This window comes from Oryctolagus cuniculus, chromosome 7 (genome assembly GCF_051225735.1).
Source record: "Oryctolagus cuniculus isolate XC-2025 breed Fujian yellow rabbit chromosome 7, ASM5122573v1, whole genome shotgun sequence".
Classification (NCBI taxonomy): Eukaryota; Metazoa; Chordata; class Mammalia; order Lagomorpha; family Leporidae; genus Oryctolagus; species Oryctolagus cuniculus.
The window spans coordinates 127,937,306-127,956,193 of record NC_142873.1 but is presented as its reverse complement, the minus strand read 5'-3'; the positions used below and the strand labels follow the sequence as shown (position 1 = coordinate 127,956,193).

Here is an 18,888-nt window from a genome sequence, read left to right as displayed (position 1 = left end):
TATAGGCAATATGTATCTATATCTGTATAACTACATTTAAGAAGTTTATGCCTAAGGATTTGTTTTTTTGACAGGCAGAGTTTGACAGAGAGAGAGAGACTCTCTTTTTCGTTGGTTCACCCCCCAAATGGCCAGTGCGCTGCGAGCCTGGAGCCAGGTGCCTCCTCCTGGTCTCACATGCAGATGCAGGGCCCAAGCACTTGGGCCATCCTCCACTGCACTCCCTGGCCACAGCAGAGAGCTGGCCTGGAAGAGGGGCAACCGGGACATAATCCGGCGCCCCGACCGGGACTAGAACCCGGGGTGCCGGCGCCGCAGGCAGAGGATTAGTCCAGTGAGCCGTGGCGCCGGCCAACCTAAGAATTTTTTTAAAGATTTATTTGAAAGGCAGAGTAACAGAGAGAGGGATAGACAAAGAGAGAGGTCTTCCATCCACTGGATGACTCCCCAAATGGCCGCAATGGCCAGAACTGGGACGATCTGAAGCCAGGAGCCAGGAGCCAGGAGCTTCTTCTGGGATGCCCAGGTGGATGCAGGGCCAAGCACTTGGACCATCTTCTGCTCCTTTCCCAGGCCATAGCAGAGAGCTAGATTGGAAGAGGAGCAGCCAGGACAGAAACTGGTGCCTATATGGGATGCTGGTTCCACAGGTGAGGCTTAACTTGTGCCGCAGCGCCACCCCACTCCTTTTTAAAATTTATTTATTTTTAATTTTATTTGAGAGAGAGACAGATATCTAGAGAGATCTTCCATCCACTGGTTCACTCCTCAAATGCCTACAGTAGCCCAGAAGATGGGTCAGGCTGAGGCCAGGAGCTCTGAATTCCATCTGGTCTCCCACATGGGTGGCAGGGACACAAGTGCTTGAGCCTTCACCTGCTGCCTGCCAGGATACACATTAGCAGGAAGCTAGACTTAGGAGCAGAGGCAGGAGTCAAACCCAGGCACTCTGATATGGGGTGTGGGTATCCAAGTGGTGTCTTAACTGCTGCTCCAAATGCCTGCCTCTTATTGCCTGTTTTAAAAATATTTTATTGGGGTTGGCATTTTGGCATAACAGATTAAGCTGCTGCCTGCAACACCAGCATCCCAGCTGGCTTGAGTCCCAGCTGCTCCACTTACAATCCAGCTCCCTATTAATGCTGCTGGAAAAGTAGCAGAAGATGGCCCCAGTCTTTGGCCCCTGCACCCACGTGGAAGATCAGGATAAAGCTCCTGCCTCCTGACTTCAGCCTGACCAGCCCTGTTTGTTGTGGCCATTTGGGGAGTGAATGAGAGAGTAGAAGATTCTCTCTCTCTCGGGGCTCAGCAGGTTAACGCCCTGGCCTGAAGCGCTGGCATCCCATGTGGGCACCAGTTTGAGGCCTGGCTGCTCCACTTCCCATCCAGCTCTCTGCTATGGCCTGAGAAGATAGTCTAGGTCCTTGGGCCCTTGTACCTGTGTGGGAGACCCAGAGGAAGCTCCTGGCTCTTGGCTCCTGACTTCAGATCAGCGTAGCTCCGGCCGTGGTGGCCATTTGGGGAGTGAATCAGTGAATGGAAGACCATTTTCACTATCTCCCTCTCTCTCTAACTCTACCTCTCAAATAAATAAATAATGTTTAAAATTTTTTTCTGGGCTCTCAGCTCTTTCCTTAGATGCCTCCCTGCTTTATTAGGTGTGCTGTCTTCCTTAAACTTTGCTGCTTTGCACACCACTACTCTCTGTCCTGCATCTAAATTCTTTCTTGCATGAAGAACCCTAAGCACCTGAACCCCGGTAACATATTTGGTGATTTTAAAGGGACACGAAGAGGACCAGTGGTAAGTTCTGAGCAAATTCATTCTGATGAATGCTCCTTCCAGCCTCTCTCCTGCCTTGTGTAGTGGCAACCGACGCCTATTTGACAATACTTCATGGAGACAGAGACTTGCCCAGTTTCTTTTAACCTAGCTATCTTGTCCTTTCCCTACTCTGTCTTTTTCAGCCAAGGTCTCTTTGCTGTAATCATGCAGGAAAAGGCAACTTATTCTCTCTTTCCAGCAGTCTACCTAGGCCCTCATGGCCCTCATCGCCTTGCCTGACCAGTCTGGGGCCAGTTTCTGAAGGCATACTGGGCTCTCAGTTCTTTCCTGAGATGCCTGCCTGGCCTATCAGTTGTACTCTCTTGTGTTTCTTCATGGAACTGAACTACCTTGCTTACCACTAAAAAATTAAAAATTCTTCTGGAGAGAGTTAAACAGAGCTGAGGCTATGCAGTAATACAGGCAAGACATGATGGGGCCTAGGCTTGAACTATAATGGTGATAGTAAAGAGGGAAAGAAGTTGACTGATTTAAAATTCATTTAAGTGGTCCTCATTATGATGCAGCCAGTTGGGTTGCTGCCACGGACACCTACATCCCATTTGAGCTGTGGTTCGAGTCCCAGTAACTCTGCTTCTGATCCAGCTTTCTGCTAAGGTGCCTTGGAAAGTGGAAGATGGCTCAAGTGCTTAGGCCCCTACCACCCATATGGGAGACCCAGATAGAGTTCCAGGTACCTGGCTTTGGCCTGGTCCAGCCCTGGCTGTTGCAGCCATTCGAGGGAGAGAGCTGGCAGATGGAAGATCTGTCTCTCTCTCTCTCTCTCTCTCTCTCTGTAATTCAGCGTTTCAAATAAATATTTTAAAATATTAAACAAAAACAATTTAAAAATACATTTCTTTTAGGACTAAATTCCTTAAGGCAGAGATTATGTCTTTTGTCCCTAGGATCCGGTACAAAGCCTTGCACCTCACAAGTACTCAGAGAATGTTAGTTTAATGGATGAATGGGCCACAGGAGTAACAGGGTTTTCAGGGACTACCCCTGGGTATAAGGACTCTGGGGACAGGTTCCGCATCCAGCTACCCAACTGTCCAGTTATTATTTTATCAGATTGTGGTAGCCATTCAATGTGTGCTTTGCATCAGCCAGGAACAGTGCTAATTATCTCTAATTCTCACAATATCCTTAACAGGTGGCTACTAATAGTGTCCTCATTTTACATTTAATCTTAAAAGATACATGACTTTGCCCAGGTTCTCCAACCAACAGTTGGGAGAGCCCGTGTCTGCTACAGGAATTGGCATTTTCGGGTCCCGTTCTAAGACTCTTAAAATTTTCAACCTGCCTGAGCTTTAGATTGGAGTAAGAATCCTTCCCAGGAACCTGGACAGAAATAAAGCACCCCTGTTCTGATCCCTGTATGTGGCGCTATTGTGGATGGGAATGGATGATGCTCCAGGTGCAAGAAAATGGTATCCCTCGCTGGGCCAGCTGCAGGGAATGAGGCACACTGCTTTCCACAACCAACTTATCCTGCAGCTTTCTGAGGAAGCCGCACCTTCCCTGAAATTTGGTTTCTTTCTCTACGAAACGGGGCTGGTAACACCGGTCTCAGTTGCAGGGTAGTTTTTAAGATTCAATGAGACTGTCAAGAGCTTTAAGTGTCTAGGCACAGTCCCCCAGCTCGTAGTAGGCACTCAAACAAGTCCTAGCCTGGAGTGGAGGCAGAGAGCTAACCGCACTACGCTAGTCACAACTGGAATCTGGGTGGGACCTAAGAGGACCGCGTCCGCGGATTGGGAGAGCCGGCGGGGGCGGGTCCGGAGGGAGGAGCCAACGGTATCCCGCCGCAACCCCGAGCTTTCCCTGAAGCGCGGTAGTTTCAGTTGTAGCCAATCGTGGAGCAGCATTTTTTTGCGTCAGTAGTTGCTGAGGTCCGGAGCCACGCGTCTCTCGCCGAGATCGGTTCTAGCCGTTGCTGCTGTACCCGCGCTCGGCTCTTGCGTGTCTTTCCGTTAGGACTGAGAGGACGGACAGAAAGTCGCAGTCACCTTGCTGAGTATCCAGGCCAGAACGAGACCGTCAGCTACTCGCTCCAAATATGTAGAACAGCACAGGCTTCTCTTTCTGTGGAAGCCACACGGGCGCCCTGTCAGGAGTTGTAGTACCAAGATTCTGGTTCTTCTTGCGCGACTTGAGAGAGAAGCAGGAAGTTGTTTTTATTTTTAGGGGCAGGCGGGCCAGGGAGGTCAGGTACTCCGCAGAGCCACTCGGCGGGGGCGGGGGCGGGGGTGTCCTTGCGAAAGAGAGGGGTAAGTCCTGGCCCTTTAAACCTAAGGGGGAGGGTCCGGAAGTGGATGGGCGGGGCGAGGGTCTAGCTATATAAGAGGGCCCGAGCCGCGCGGAGTCTCCAATCTGCCATTTTCTGTCCCTGGATAAGTGTCTGGCGTCCTAAATTTCCACTGTTTTCCTCACAGACTCTGTTCCTCTCAGTGGTCCACCTCCTCAGGGGAACGATGGCCACAGAGTCCACAACCACTGCCGCCATCGCCGCGGAGTTGGTTTCCGCCGACAAGTAAGCGGGACCGTGGAGAGCTTGAGGCACCGGCCACTCCGCGGGGAGGGCTGGTGGACTGGGGCTCCGTGGGAGGGACGCCGGTGTGTGGGAGGACTTGTCTTGCCGTAAGCCACTGTCGCTGTTCGGGGAGCCCGGGACAGTGGAGAAGCCCCCCCTCTTGCTGAGAGCCACGCGCGCTAGCGGTAACGGCGGGTGGCTGGCGCCCCCTGCCCGGTTTTTCGCGGCCGCCATCTTGCCGGGGGCAGCGGCGCTGTCTCCATTGCCTGCCCCTCTCCTTCCTCCCCTGGCCCAGGGCTGTCCGTGGAGAGGCGGGGCCCTGGCCTGCCCCGGCTGCCCTCGTGTCTCCACAGTCCAGCACTCCTGGCGTGCGCCTTCGGTGGAGCCCTCAGACAGCCCGGGAGTAGAGCCCACAGAGATTTGGCGCCAAAAAGGGGGAAAAAAAAAAAACGCCGCACGAGGGGTCGGGGGGGCGGGGCCCGCGGGGGGCGGGGTCTCGTGCGCGTGCATTCGCTGCCCTCCGCCGGCTGTGGAGCAGAGGGTGGGGCCTCGAGGAGGCGGGAAAACTCCATTGTTTGGGGCTGTGGCGGCGCGGGCGAGCGAGAGCTTTAGACTTCGGCGGTGGGGTTGCGTCCCTGCCGCCGCCTCCCCGCCGACCTCGGGGCGCTGTGGGGGGCGCTGCCCCGCCCCTCGGCGCTGCGCGAGCCCTGGGCTGTGGGAGGGAGCGCAGTGGTTCGGAGGAGTTCTCTGGAGACTCGGCTGCCTCTGGGGGTACTAACCGGCTCGCCTGGCGGCCTCAGCCCGAGCCGTGCCGAGCGCTCCTCACTCGGCAGCCGTGTTGGAACCCCAGCCGTTCACACAGCAGTAGAGGCACAGCGGATTGCTCCGAGAGCGGCGCAGTGCCACCCAGACAGAAACTGTTTATTGAACAGTGGAGGGAAGCCGACCCACTAGTTGCCAGAAACAAATGCTGTTTTCCCTATAATAGGTCTGATGTCCAGTGTTGCCTTTTTTTTTTTTTTTAAGGGGCCTGGTTCTGTCCCCTCCCTTGCACTTGAGTAGTTAGTTGCCTCCAGTGTGAAAGCCAAGGTTGCTGTGAAATAGTTGTGATTAATTTTCTATAGGCTCACACTTTAATAACGACTGGTTAGTGCGTTTCGTTGGTAGTTAGCAGAGGTTTATTTATCTCGACCCACTGCACCACCTGTTGGTTCACTTCCTAGTGAATTCAGTAATGGTTCTCCAACTCCCACGTCCCCTCCTTTGGTTCTGTAGGACTCGGATGGGAATAGGTTGGGCTGGGGTGTCCTTTTCTGTCTATCATTAAAAAGGGCTCCTTTTTATGGTGCTGCCTAGACAACTCCACTAGTCAGTATTCCATTTAGAGGGATCCTTGTCCTCTCTAGTAGTTAAAAAATGTGTGCTTTTCTTAAACCAAAGTATGCAGCAGATAGCTCTTGCAGCTTTTTCAGGTGTCATCTGTATTTAGGAAAGTTAGGTTACCAGTGAACGAGTCTTCAGCTTCCTTGGTAGGGGATACATAGAGAAAATTATGTGCTTCTGGAAAAAAGGCAAAAAATTGTTTCTTCATAAATTGCAGACTAAAGCTGAGAAATTGTATGTACTTTTTAATTTTTTGTTTAAGCCACCTGAGTATGCTGTGAAGTAGTTTTTTTTTATTTTTTAAAATCTGTTTGTTTTTAAATATTTATTTGAAAGTGAGAGTTACACAGAGGGGAGAGAGAGAGGTCTTCCTTCCACTGGTTCACTCCCCTGTTGGCCGCAACGGCCTGAGCTGCGCCGCTGGGAGCCAGGAGCTTCCTCTGGGTGCAGGGGCCCAAGGACTTGAGCCTTCCTCCACTGCTTTCCCAGGCCGTAGCAGAGAGCTGGATTGGGAGTGGAGCAGCCAGGTGTCCATATGGGATGCCTGCATTGCAGGCAGCGGCTCCACCTGCCATGCCACAGCGCCGGCCTGTGAAGTAGTCTTTCATTTCCTTTCTATAGATTAAAAAACTCAGAATAGAGACATAATAAGTGGCACATTCTGGGTTAAATCTCAGTACTACCTGGGAAAAAGTACATAACAACCCAGTTTGTCTGAGAACAGTGAAGGCTGCTCCCTGGTTGTTGTGGTCTCTTGGGGAGTGAACCAGCAGATGGAAGATCTGTTCTCCTCACACTTCTACTTTTCAAATAATTCTATTTATTTATTTGAAAGAGTTACACAGAGAGAAGGAGAGGCAGTGAGAGAGAGAGAGGTCTTCCATCCACTGGTTCACTCCCCCAGTTGGCCACGACGGCTGGAGCTGTGCCATCCAGAGCCAGAAGCTTTCTCCAGGTCTTCCCACACGGATGCAGGGGCCTAAGGACTTGAGCCTTCCTCCACTGCCTTCCCAGGCCATAGCAGAGAGCTGGACTGGAAGTGGAGCAACCAGGACTCTAACCAGCACCCATATGAGATGCTGGCATTGCAGGCAGCGGCCTTACCCACTACACCACAGTGCCGGCCCCTCAAATCTTTTTTTTAAAGAAGCCTTAGCTTTCTCCTTTTTCAAAGATTTATTTATTTGAAAGAAGTTACACAGAGAGGGGAGAGAGGGGTCTTCCATCTGATGGTTCACTCCCCAATTGGCTGCAACAGCCGAAACTGTGCTGATCCAGAGCCAGGAGCTTCTTCTGGGTCTCCCACATGGTTGCAGGGCCCAAGGACTTGGGCCATCTTCTGCTGCTTTCCCAGGCCATAGTAGAGAGCTGGATTGGAAGTGGAGCAGCTGGGTCTCGAACTGGCACCTATATGGGATGCCAGCACTGCAGGCTGCTGCGCCACAGTGCTGGCCCCTCAAATCTTAAAAAAAAAAAAAAAAAACACACACACACACACAAAACTGAAGCTTCTAAAGTTCTAATGTTTAAAAGAAGAGTAAAGGAAATCATTATGTCTCATGGTCCTATATATTGGACACCTTATAGAGACTTAAATTGAAGTGGTATCACTTAACGCTAACTTTGAAATATGTCATTGAAATATTCACAGAATTGAAAACTTGGCACTTAGTGGACTCTTATCTGGAGTGCCTGGTTATACTTCCAGTATAACCTTGAAAGAATAAAAATGGATATAGCTTTGAAACAAGTAGAGAGGAAAAGATAGAATGAGATACACCTCAGTTCAGAGTTGGCTTAATACCACTTCATTACTTAAGTGGGAATGTTGGACTACAGTTTCATCCTCTGTAAAAAGCCTCAGTTTGGCTTCTGTACATCTCTTACTAAAACAGCATTGTTAAATCAGTGATTGTCTAAGATTGGAGCAGAGACATAGAGATCTTCTGTCTGCCGATTTACTGCCAAACTGTCTGCTACAGCCAGGGCTGGACCTGGCCAAAGCTGGGGCCTCACACTCCATCCTGGTCTCATGTGGGTAGTAGGTACCCAAGTACTTGGGCCACATCTTACTTCTAGTATGCATTAGCAAGTAGGAAACTGGATCTAAAGTGCAGTAAGCTGGAACTTGAACCAGACGCTCTGATAGGATGCTGATGTCCCAAGCAAGCAGTTTAATCTGCTGTGTGACAACTCCAGCCCTACAATGTGTGTTTTGTTTTTTTTTTTTTTAAATTATTTGCAGAGATAAAGACACAGAAATCTTCTGTCTACTAGTTTTATTCTTCAAATGCTTACAATGGCCTGAACTGGGTCTGGCTGAAGCCTAAAGCTTGGAACTCAGTCCAAATTTTCTGAGCCAGCACCATTGCCTCCCAGGGTCTGCACCGGCAGAAAGCTGGAATCAAGAGCTGAGCTATGTTGAATTCGGGTGTAGGGATATGGGATGTAGGCATCTTGAGTAATGTCCCAACTGCTGGGTTAAATGCATGCTTCCCAGGTGGTATTTTGAGGTGGAGGGAGGAGGATAGGGCAGAAGATACATGAGAGGTAGACATTTGCTTAGTGGTTAAGTCTGTCCTTGGGACTCCAACATTTCATTTGGGAGTGCCTGGTTCAGGTCCCAGCTACTCAGCTTCTGATCCAGCTTCCTTCTAATAAACATCCTGGATGATGGTTCAGATATCTGTCCCTGCCATCCGTAGGGGAGACCGTGGGGATAGAAGATCTGCTGTGCTGATGCCTGTCCCCTGAAGTATTAATTTCTCACCTTAAAAACTGAGGATCGGTGCTGGCACTGTGGCACAGCGGGTTAAAGCCCTGGTCTACAGCGCCAGCATCCCTTATGGCTGCCGGTTCATATTTTGGCTGCTCCACTTCCGATCCCGCTCTCTGCTATGGCCTGGGAAAGCAGCAGAGGATGGCCCAAGTCCTTGGGCTCCTGCACCTGCTTGGAAGACCAGGAGGAGTTTCCTGGCTCCTGGCCTCGGAACAGCTCAGCTTTGGCCATAGCGGCCATTTGGGGAGTGAACCAGCAGATGGAAGCCCTCTCTGGCTCTGCCTTTCTCTGTGTAACTTTTAAATAAATAAGATAAAATTAAAAAAAAATACTGAGGATCACTTTAAAGATTCCACAAAAAGTTGTTAGAATAATGAACAAATTGAACATGACGAAACCAATTGTGTTTGTATGCACTGTCATCCTAAGTTAAACTGTATTCATTTAAATCTACAGTGAACCTCAGTTGGCAAAAGGTATCTGTTCAAAAGAATAGGTTGGAATTCTTTAATTTTTAAAAATTTTAATTGGTTTTTACCATTTAATGTGATTTGTAGATACAGTTCTAAGAACATAATATTTCTTTTCTCCTTTAATTTGTTTTATTTATTTTTTAACATTTATTTATTTGAAAGGCACAGTTAGATGGAGAGAGGGAGAGAGCGAGCCTCCATCTGCTGGTTCACTCCCCAAATGTCTGCCATGACCCTCACTGGGCCAGGCCAAAGCTAGAAGCGTGAGTACAGGGACCCAAGGACCTGGGCCATCCTTGGCTGCTTTCCCAGGCATACTATCGGGGAGCTGGATCTGAAGTGGAACAGCTGGGATGCAGGTTCCACAGGCAGAGACTAATCTGCTGTGCCACAGCATTGGCCCCCTTGATAGTTGTGTGTGTGTGTGTGTGTTTTTTTGTTTTGTTTTGTTTTTTTTTTCGACAGGCAGAGTTAGACAGAGAAAGGTCCTTCTTTCCAATGGTTCACCCCCAAAATGGCCGCTATGACCAGCGTGCTGCAGCCTGTGTGTTGCACTGATTGGAAGCCAGGAGCCAGGCGCCCACCCCTGGTTCCCATGAGGGCACAGGGCCCAAGGACCTGGGCCATCCTCCACTGCACTCCCGGGCCACAGCAGAGAGCTGGACCAGAAGAGGAGCAGCCGGGACAGAATCCGGCACCCCACCCGGGACTAGAACCTGGGGTGCCGGTGCTGCAGGCAGATGATTAGCCAAGTGAGCTGCAGCGCCGGCCCGATAGGTGTTCTGACTTCTTACATCACAGACTAGATTTATCTGTTTTTGAACTTTATGTAAATGGTATTACATAGTATGTAGTCACGTCTGACTTCTTATACTTCATTATGAAAATCACCCATCACATACTTTTTTGTTATTTTTTTTGATAGGCAGAGTGGACAGTGAAAGAGAGAAAGGTCTTCCTTTTCCATTGGTTCACCCTCCAATGGCCGCTGCAGTCGGCGCGCTGCGCTGATCTGAAGCCAGGAGCCAGGTGCTTCTCCTGGTCTCCCATGCAGGTGCAGGACCCAAGGACTTGGGCCATCCTCCACTGCACTCCCTGGCCACAGCAGAGAGCTGGACTGGAAGAGGTGCAACCGGGACAGTATCTGGCGCCCCAATTGGGACTAGAACCCAGTGTGCCGGCGCCGCAGGCAGAGGATTAGCTTAGTGAGCCGTGGCGCCGGCCCATATACAAGTTTTAATGATTTGTTTCTGTTCCAGTGTTCAATTGTGTGAATGTCCACTATCCATTCTGTCATAGATGGGTGGATGTTGAACTTCTGTTTGTGAGGGTACTTTATAACTTTAGGGAGGATGAAGAATGATGCTAAATTTTTATGATGACCAGGAGTCAGGAAAACTAGATCATTTCTGCCACTGTGGGCTTTGGTTTACCTGTTTGTAAAATGGTTGCAGTAGAGGATATTCTACAAAATTCATATATTTTTCGTATATTGAGTTTTTTTTAATCTTTTTAAAATTTATTTATTTGACAGGTAGAGTTACAGACAGTGAGAGAGACAGAAAGAAAGGTCTTCCTTCTGTTGGTTCACCCCCCAAATGGCCACTATGACCGGCGCTGCGCCGATCCGAAGCCAGGAGCCAGGTGCTTTTTCCGGGTCTCCTATGCGGGTGCAGACACCCAAGCACTTGGGCCATCCTCCACTGCCTTCCCGGGCCACAGCAGAGAGCTGGACTGGAAGAGAAGCAACCTGGACTAGAACTGGTGCCCATATGGGATGCCGGCGCCGCAGGCGGAGGATTAACCTAGTGCGCCTCAGCGCCAGCCCCCATATATTTTTTTTGTATTAAGTATTAGAGGTACTGTGGTTAAGGTGACAAGTAATTTCTGCTCTCAAATGGAACTTCCATTACTAGTATAACAACAAATGTAAAATGAGAATGTCAGTGACAAGTCCTGTGTAGGTAATTATTTTATTTATTTTTTAATTTTTCTATTTTTTTGACAGGCAGAGTGGACAGTGAGAGAGAGAGAGACAGAGAGAAAGGTCTTCCTTTGCCGTTGGTTCACCTTTCAATGGCTGCGGCAGCTGATCCTATGGCAGGAGCCAGGTACTTTTCCTGGTCTCCCATGGGGTGCAGGGCCCAAGTACTTGGGCCATCCTCCACTGCACTCCCTGGCCACAGCAGAGAGCTGGACAGGAAGAGGGGCAACCGGGACAACATCCGGCGCCCCGACCGGGACTAGAACCCGGTGAGCCGGCGCTGCAAGGCGGAGGATTAGCCTAGTGAGCCGCGGCACCGGCCCAGTAATTATTTTAAAGTGTCCTATTTTACAGTAATATGAGTAACTGGGTGATTATTTACACTGGATAGTCAGGGATGGCTTTACTGAAACTGAATGAGAAGGAGGGGCCAGCTCTAGCTTGTAAATGTCATTCGTGGAAATAGGAATACCAGTGAATATGGTACAGTGGCAAGTAGATTGGGAGTGGTAGTAGGGAGATTGTCTAATTGTTTCTGTTAATGAAGTATAAGGCAGGATCTACCTGGAAGTAAAGTGTAATATGGAGTAGGAGATTTGAATAGAGAAGTAGGGGTGGGAAGTAGTCATTTTGGAGAGTCACACGGCAGATATGCTAGGAGATGTAAGATTGCAACTGTTGAGTCATTCTAGATTTGTGACCAAGAACTTAGTGAGTTTTGTCATTGCTGTTGGGTGCTTTTCTGTTTTGAATGTTCATTCAGCTGTTTAACTGTAGTGGACACAGGAATGGCTAGAGGGTTAAAATCACTGTGGAACTTGAAGTTTTCCGAAAGAAAAACTAGGGAGGACACTTTTTATAAGTATGAGAGTTTATATTAAAATATATCTTGGCCAGCGCCGCAGCTCAATAGGCTAATCCTCCGCCTAGCGGCGCCGGCACACCGGGTTCTAGTCCCGGTCGGGGCGCCGGATTCTGTCCCGGTTGCCCCTCTTCCAGGCCAGCTCTCTGCTGTGGCCAGGGAGTGCAGTGGAGGATGGCCCAGGTGCTTGGGCCCTGCACCCCATGGGAGACCAGAAGCACCTGGCTCCTGGCTCCTGCCATCGGCTCAGCGCGGTGCGCCGGCCGCGGCGGCCATTGGAGGGTGAACCAACGGCAAAGGAAGACCTTTCTCTCTGTCTCTCTCTCTCTCACTGTCCACTCTGCCTGTCAAAAAAAAAAAAAAAAAATTAAAAAAAAAATATATCTTGAGGGGCTGGCACCGTGGCTCACTTGGTTGATCCTCCGCCTGCGGCGCCAGCATCCCATATGGGCACCGGTTCTAGTCCTGGCTGCTCCTCTTCCAGTCCAGCTCCCTGCTGTGGCCCCAGAAGGCAGTGGAGGATGGCCCAGCTGCTTGGGCCCCTGTACCCACGTTGGAGACCAGGAGGAAACACCTGGCTCCTGGCTTTGGATCAGCGCAGCACTGGGCGTGGCGGCCATTTGGGGGGTGAACCAATGGAAGGAGGACCTTTTTCTTTTTCTCTCACTGTCTATAACTCTACCTCTCAAAAAAAATATATCTTGAATATGAAATCATTGGAGATTTGCATTTTTTAAATATGTTATTGTATACCAACCATTGCTATGTTGTCTTTCTGGTGCCTCTTTTCCCTGTGATGGCACTATCTCCTTTGCATCCAAACATCCTAAAATAGATGCATTTTTAAAAATTTCACCATTGTATCTGTTTAGCTACTATCTTTACTAATTCCCTTCTGTTGCTCCCCCATTCGCGGAGGAACGACACAGGACCCTGCGCTGTTCTTTCGTCTGCTCGGCCCTTCCCGGGTTTGCTGCTGGTCCTTCCCGGGTTGGCTGCCGACCCCTCCACCTCCGTGGAGGGGCGGCTCCCCCTGCCACTTCCCCACTTCCGCGGAGAAGCGGCACACCGCTGGCCGGCTCTCTCGGGGGCTGCTCAGGTGTTCCTTCAGATGTTCCCTGGTGGATGTTGTCTCTCTCCTCTTTTATAGTCCTCTTCCACCAATCCCAACTCTGCTACCCACACGCCGAGCACGCTGCTCTCCTCCAATCAGGAGCAGCTCCTGCAGTTTATTGGTCGAACTGGAGGCAGCTGCGCAGAAGCTGTTTACTCCTCTCCCAGCGCCATATTGTGGGAGAGAATATGCATAGAATAAGTCTTAATTCCAGTAACTTAGTCTAGTCCGAGTTGCTCCCCACACCTTCATACCCAGATATCTTCAGATAAGAATCTGTATTCAAGAAATATCATTTTCTTCCCTTCTTTTTGTTTATTCAAGTTTTTAAAAATTTTTATTTATTTGAACAAGATGGACAGAGTCAGAGACAGATTCCATCCACTGATTCACCCCCTAGATGTCTGATTGGGGCTGGGCCAGGCTGAAGGCAGGAGCCTGGAAACCCCATTTGGGCCTCCCATGTGGGTAGCAGGGGGGGCAAGTACTTGAGTCATCTTCTGCTACCTTCCCAGGATGCATATTAGAAGCTGGATCTAAAGCAGAGTGTCCCTGACTCAAAACCAGCACTCAGTGACTTGTTGGCTTAACCTGCTGTGTCAATGCTGGCCTTGTTTATTTAACAAATGTTTTATATCTATATATTTAAAAGACTTATTTGAAAGAGCAACAGGAAAGGTGGCGGAAGGTCTTTGTCCACTGATTCACTCCCCAAGTGTAGGCAGTGCAGAAGCCTGGAACTCTGGGTAGCAGGGGTCCAAGCACTAGGACCATCTTTCACTGTCTTCCCAGGAGCATTAGCAGGGAGCTGGGTCAGAAGTAGAGCAGCTGAGACTTGAACTTTGGCACTCTGATGTGGGAAGCTGGAGTAACCCACTGCGCCACAATGCTGACCCCTAATCTGTTTTAATCCGTTATCCAAGATGAATGAGAACCCAGGTTCTAGTCACCAGATCTTAATCTAATAGGACAGATGTGTTCTGAGATTATGCATATTTATTCAGTGTGCTCTGCTCTGGCTTTTTTCCCTTCATACATTTAAGCAGTCTTACTGAAGATAATCAGTGCTTGCCTAAAATGCTAAATTAGTCTTTATCATTCTTTGCTTTGATATCATCTCCAATTCTTCCTGTCCCTCTATTATTAATGACTGTTAGAATCTGTTATTATGTCTTTTTTTTTTTTTGGACAGGCAGAGTGGACAGAGAGAAAGGTCTTCCTTTGCCGTTGGTTCACCCTCCAATGGCCGTCGCGGCCGGCGCGCTGCGGCTGGCGCACCACGCTGATCCGATGGCAGGAGCCAGGAGCCAGGTGCTTATCCTGGTCTCCCATGGGGTGCAGGGCCCAAGCACTTGGGCCATCCTCCACTGCACTCCCTGGCCACAGCAAAGGGCTGGCCTGGAAGAGGGGCAACCGGGACAGAATCCGGCGCCCAGACCGGGACTAGAACCCGGTGTGCCGGCGCCGCTAGGCGGAGGATTAGCCTAGTGAGCCGCGGCGCCGGCTTGTTATTATGTCTTAAAAATGTACTGAGCACTATATAAACTTTCTCATTTAATTTTTGAATCAGTCCTGTGAGATTGTTATTACTGTAGTTGAGGAAAATTAAAGCAGTTCATGTGTTACTTTCCAGGCTGTGGCTGTGACCTGCTGTGCCACAGTGACAGCCCCTTAAAAAACTTATTTGAAAGGCAGAGAGAGTACAGATCTTCCTTGCACTGGTTCATTCCCTGGATGGTCACTTTAGCTGGTGCTGGGCCAGGTCAAAGGCAGGAGCCCAGAACTTAATCCAGGTCTCCTACATGAGTGGCAGGTACCCAAGTACTTGAACCATCAACCAGCTGCTTCCCAGGGTTGTGCATTAGCAGGAAGCTGGATTTGGAAGCAGAGCCGGGAGGGAAACCCAGGTGCTGCAATTTAAGATGGCAGGTGTCCCAAGTGGTATTTTAATTGCCGTGCCGAATGTCCTTTTCTATTAAGGATTTTATTTTCCTGTTTTGTTTCTTTGCCTGATAGTTCACTTTTGGGGGGTGGGGCAGTGGTGATATCAGATACCATGAAATTGGTTTTGGGGTGCTGGATCTTGTTTTCCTTTGAATATTTTTTTGAAGATTTTTATTTATTTGAGACCCAAATTATAGACAGAGGTCTTCCAGCTGCTGATTCACTCCCCAAATGATCACAACAGCCAGAGCTGGGCCATCTGAAGCCAGGTGCTTCTTCCGAGTCTTTCCATGTGGGTCTAGGGGCCCAAGCACTTGGTCCATCTTCCACTGCTTTCCAAGGGCATAAGTAGAGAGCTGGATTGAAGAGGAGCAGCCAGCACATGAAACAGTGCCCGTATGGGATGCTGGTGCCACAGGTGGAGGCTTAGCCTATGCTGCAGCACCAGCCTGTTTTGAAGATATTTTTATTTTGTTCTGGGATGCAATTATTTGGAAATAATTCACTCTTTTAGAGCCTGTAAATTTTGATAGTTAGGCAGCTATAGAACAGCCTTTAGTGCTAACTAATTTGGCTTTATTACTACTAAAGCAGTACTCTTCTGAGGGCTATACTTTGCCGCAAACTATTCTAGAACTGTTAAGATTTCATCTCCTTTTTGTTGGTTTGCTCCCAGTTTTTAGTTTTTTCACGTTAGGCTGATTAACATCAGAGGCTAAGTGACTGTTCTATATTTATCTGAGCTTGCTCTGTTCTGTCCTGTAAGTTCTGGCCACCTTGAATCTTCCCAAATCCATCTCTTCAATTCAGTGAGACTGTTAGAGGACTCTTGGAGTCCTCAGTGCTGTGGGTAAAAATTTGGCAATGAGTTGAAGTACTTATAAAGCTTGCCCCCTCCTTTTTTAACCTCTTCTCAGATTCTGTTATCCTAGTTGTTCAGTGTCTGAAAACTGATAGTTCATGTACATTGGTCATTTCTTAGTTGTTTCATGTGACTAGCTAAGAAAGTAAGTATTGCACCTCAATCTCTTACTGTTTAGGTACAAAACATTTTGTGTGTTCTTTTTGCCACATATTTATATGTAGCATTAATAATGTACTTATGTTTGTACATAAATTGTACATTTGTTCCTACCATATTGTATGTTGGTTTATGAACTCTTATTGTTTACAAAGATAAGTACAAAGATTTGGAGTAAGCACTTAAATATGTAAAGCAGTTTGGTATTAATCTGACATTTCCACTGTGTTTTACAAAAGTCATTTGTTATGGATTGGAAGTAAAAAAATGCTTATTTTGAACTACAAGTAAAAAAAATGCTTGTTCTCAAACCAACTACAAGTTGTTTGAGAAGCTGTATACTAGAACAATTGGTTAGAATAATTCTTAATAGAACTATTTGCAAAAAGGGCTTATAGATAAGTATTCATGATTACTCCAGGCTTCTGAGTATAAAGTGCTGCTTTTTCAGTTGTGCCTCATTTTTGTGGCTCTTAGCTATGAAGTTACTGCTTATTTCCAACCCAGATACTTAAATGGGTAAGGATTTGATCTGATATTTAAGTAAATCAGTAATACTTAGACTGAGTATCTAGTAAGTGATAGTTCTTTATTCTTTTATATTTTACTGAATTTAGTTTCCTTGTTTAAAATAGCCTTGGGTTTTACTTTTTTCCCTTAATTTTTCATTATAGAATTGAAGAAGATGCTCCTGCTCCTTCTACTTCCTCAGATAAAGTGGAGAGGTAAGAATATTTATATGGTATAGTTAGATTCATATCTGGAATATAAACTAAGGACAGTATAACTTGAAGGCAGTTAGTTTCATTATTTTTAATAGGTAACAAGACTGAAAGAAGCATCTGCTTTATTTCCTGTTTTATTCTTGAACTTTGAAGTCTTGCCTTCATTGTTCCTCTAACATGGTCTTGTTCATGGTCATTAATGCCATCTGTATTCCTTAATCCAGTGATCACTTCTCAGTCCTCAGAGCTAATCTTGTCAGCAACATTTGACACTATTGATTACTCCTTTACTTTTATTCATTTGGCTTCTGAGATACCATTTTCTGTTTATCCACTGTCCTCTCCATGGGGGTACCCCCCACTTGCCAGTTCCTCATCTCTCCTGTCTCAAAAGGAGGTTGTAAGACTCGTAGGACTTGTAGCCTTGTAGCCTCTCTTAATAGCCATCCCTGTGTAATCCCCATAAAATCTGTGGCTTTAAGCACATGACTCTCATTTGTATCTCTAGTTCTGATGTATCTGCTGGACCTCTCCTCTTTCACATCTTAGAGTTCTAATAGGCCTCTAGAATTAACACATTCAAAACTAAATAAATTGGTTCCCTTGCCTATCACCTGCTTTTCCCTCAGTTGGCTTTGTCTCAGTAAATGGCAGTGTTCTAGAATTCTTTGTCTTGATTGTCTAGCTTTGAATTTCTGCCGCTAGTTTTCAGTTTTTCCTTCTTTAAAATGAGGGCAGTTATCCAACAAGTTTATGAAGGTAGATACTAGGATTAAATGTAGTTGTAGATAAAGTCCTCACATGGTCTAATAAAGAATTTTTTGTTTTGACAGGCAGAGTTAGAGAGAGAGAGAGAGAGAGAAAAAGGTCTTTTTCCATTGGTTCACCCCCCAAGTGGCTGCTATGGCCGGCGCATTGCGGCCGGCGCGTTGCGCTGATCTGAAGGCAGAAGCCAGCTGCTTCCTCCTAGTCTCCCATGTGGGTGCAGGGCCCAAGGACCTGGGCCATCCTCCACTGCCTTCCCGGGCTACAGCAGAGAGCTGGACTGGAAGAGGAGCAGCCAGGACAGAATCCAGCGCCCCAACCGGGACTAGAACCTGGGGTGCTGGTGCTGCAGGCGGAGGATTAGCCTAGCGAGCTGCGGTGCTGGCTGGTCTAATACAATTGTTAAAACCAGTTTGCCCAGGTCAGAAAATGTTGGCTTTACCTTGACTCAATCAAGAAATTGCAAAGTTACTTGAGAAAGTTCATGGAAAATAGAATAAAAGATTATTTTGGTGCAGAAAAGTTTTTGAAATTCATGTACTTTTTAAACGATTGTATTTCCCATGAGCTTTTTGAAGACCATCATGTACGTTAACATTAGCAAATTACAAGATAAGTGTAGTATATCCAGAATCTAACCATTTGTGCTGCCTCCCAGGTCCTTGTTTAGATCGCTCTGGTGTGTGTTTAGATTTATTTGAAAAGCAGAGAAATCTTCCATCTTCTGGTTTACTCCGTAGATGGCCTCAAGAGTCAGGAACTCCATCCAGGTTGTAGAGTAACAGGGACAGTTGCTCTAATAGAGCAAGCTGGCTTTACAACCAGTAGCTTACTGCGTTCTGCCACAGCACTGGCTCCCTTTTTGTTTGTAGATTCTTGTACATTCATTCTTTTTTTTTTTTAAGATTTTTTTTTTTTTGAAAGAGTCAAACAGAGAAAGAGAGAGAGTTCTTCCATCTGCTGGTTCACTCCCCAGTTGGCTGCAACGGCCAGAGCTGTGCCGATCTGAAGCCAGGAGCTACCTCTGGGTCTTCCCACGCAGATGCAGGGGCCCAAGGACTTGGGCCATCTTCTACTACTTTCCCAGGCCATAGCAGAGTGCTGGATCAGAAGTGGAGCAGCTGGGTCTTGAACTGGCACCAATATGGCTAGGCTACGGCTTTATCTGTTATGCCACAGCACTGGCCCCTGTGTAGAAGTCTTTTAATAGGCATACACTTTTATTTTTGATAGTTGTTAGATGGTTGTATTTTACATAGAAATAGAATGAGTGGTTCAAATGGCAGGTATATATCTAACTTTTAAGAAACTCCCAAACTGTTTTCTTTAAAAAAAAAAAAAAATTATTTTTTTGAAAGGCAGAACTGCAGAGGCAGAGTCAGAGAGAAGTTTCCATCCTCTGTTCACTCCAAAGCCAGAGGCCAGGAGCTTCTTACTGGTTTCCCACACAGGTGCAGGGGCCTAAACACTTGGGC

At 47.7% G+C, this 18,888-nt stretch overlaps 1 protein-coding gene across 4 annotated transcripts in view; it reads left to right on the top strand.

Annotated features, from left to right (window-relative positions):
- The first annotated feature begins 3,662 nt into the window (after positions 1-3,662).
- Positions 3,663-18,888, top strand: part of NASP (nuclear autoantigenic sperm protein) — a 32,081-nt gene continuing 16,855 nt past the window's right edge. For all 4 annotated transcript variants that reach the window (XM_017345503.4, XM_089336666.1, XM_017345501.4 and 1 more), the window contains exons 1-2: positions 3,663-4,363; positions 16,598-16,648. In XM_017345503.4, coding sequence (XP_017200992.1) covers positions 4,305-4,363; positions 16,598-16,648 — 110 coding nt within the window. In that variant the 5' untranslated portion in view covers positions 3,663-4,304. The remainder of the gene's footprint in view (positions 4,364-16,597; positions 16,649-18,888) is intronic.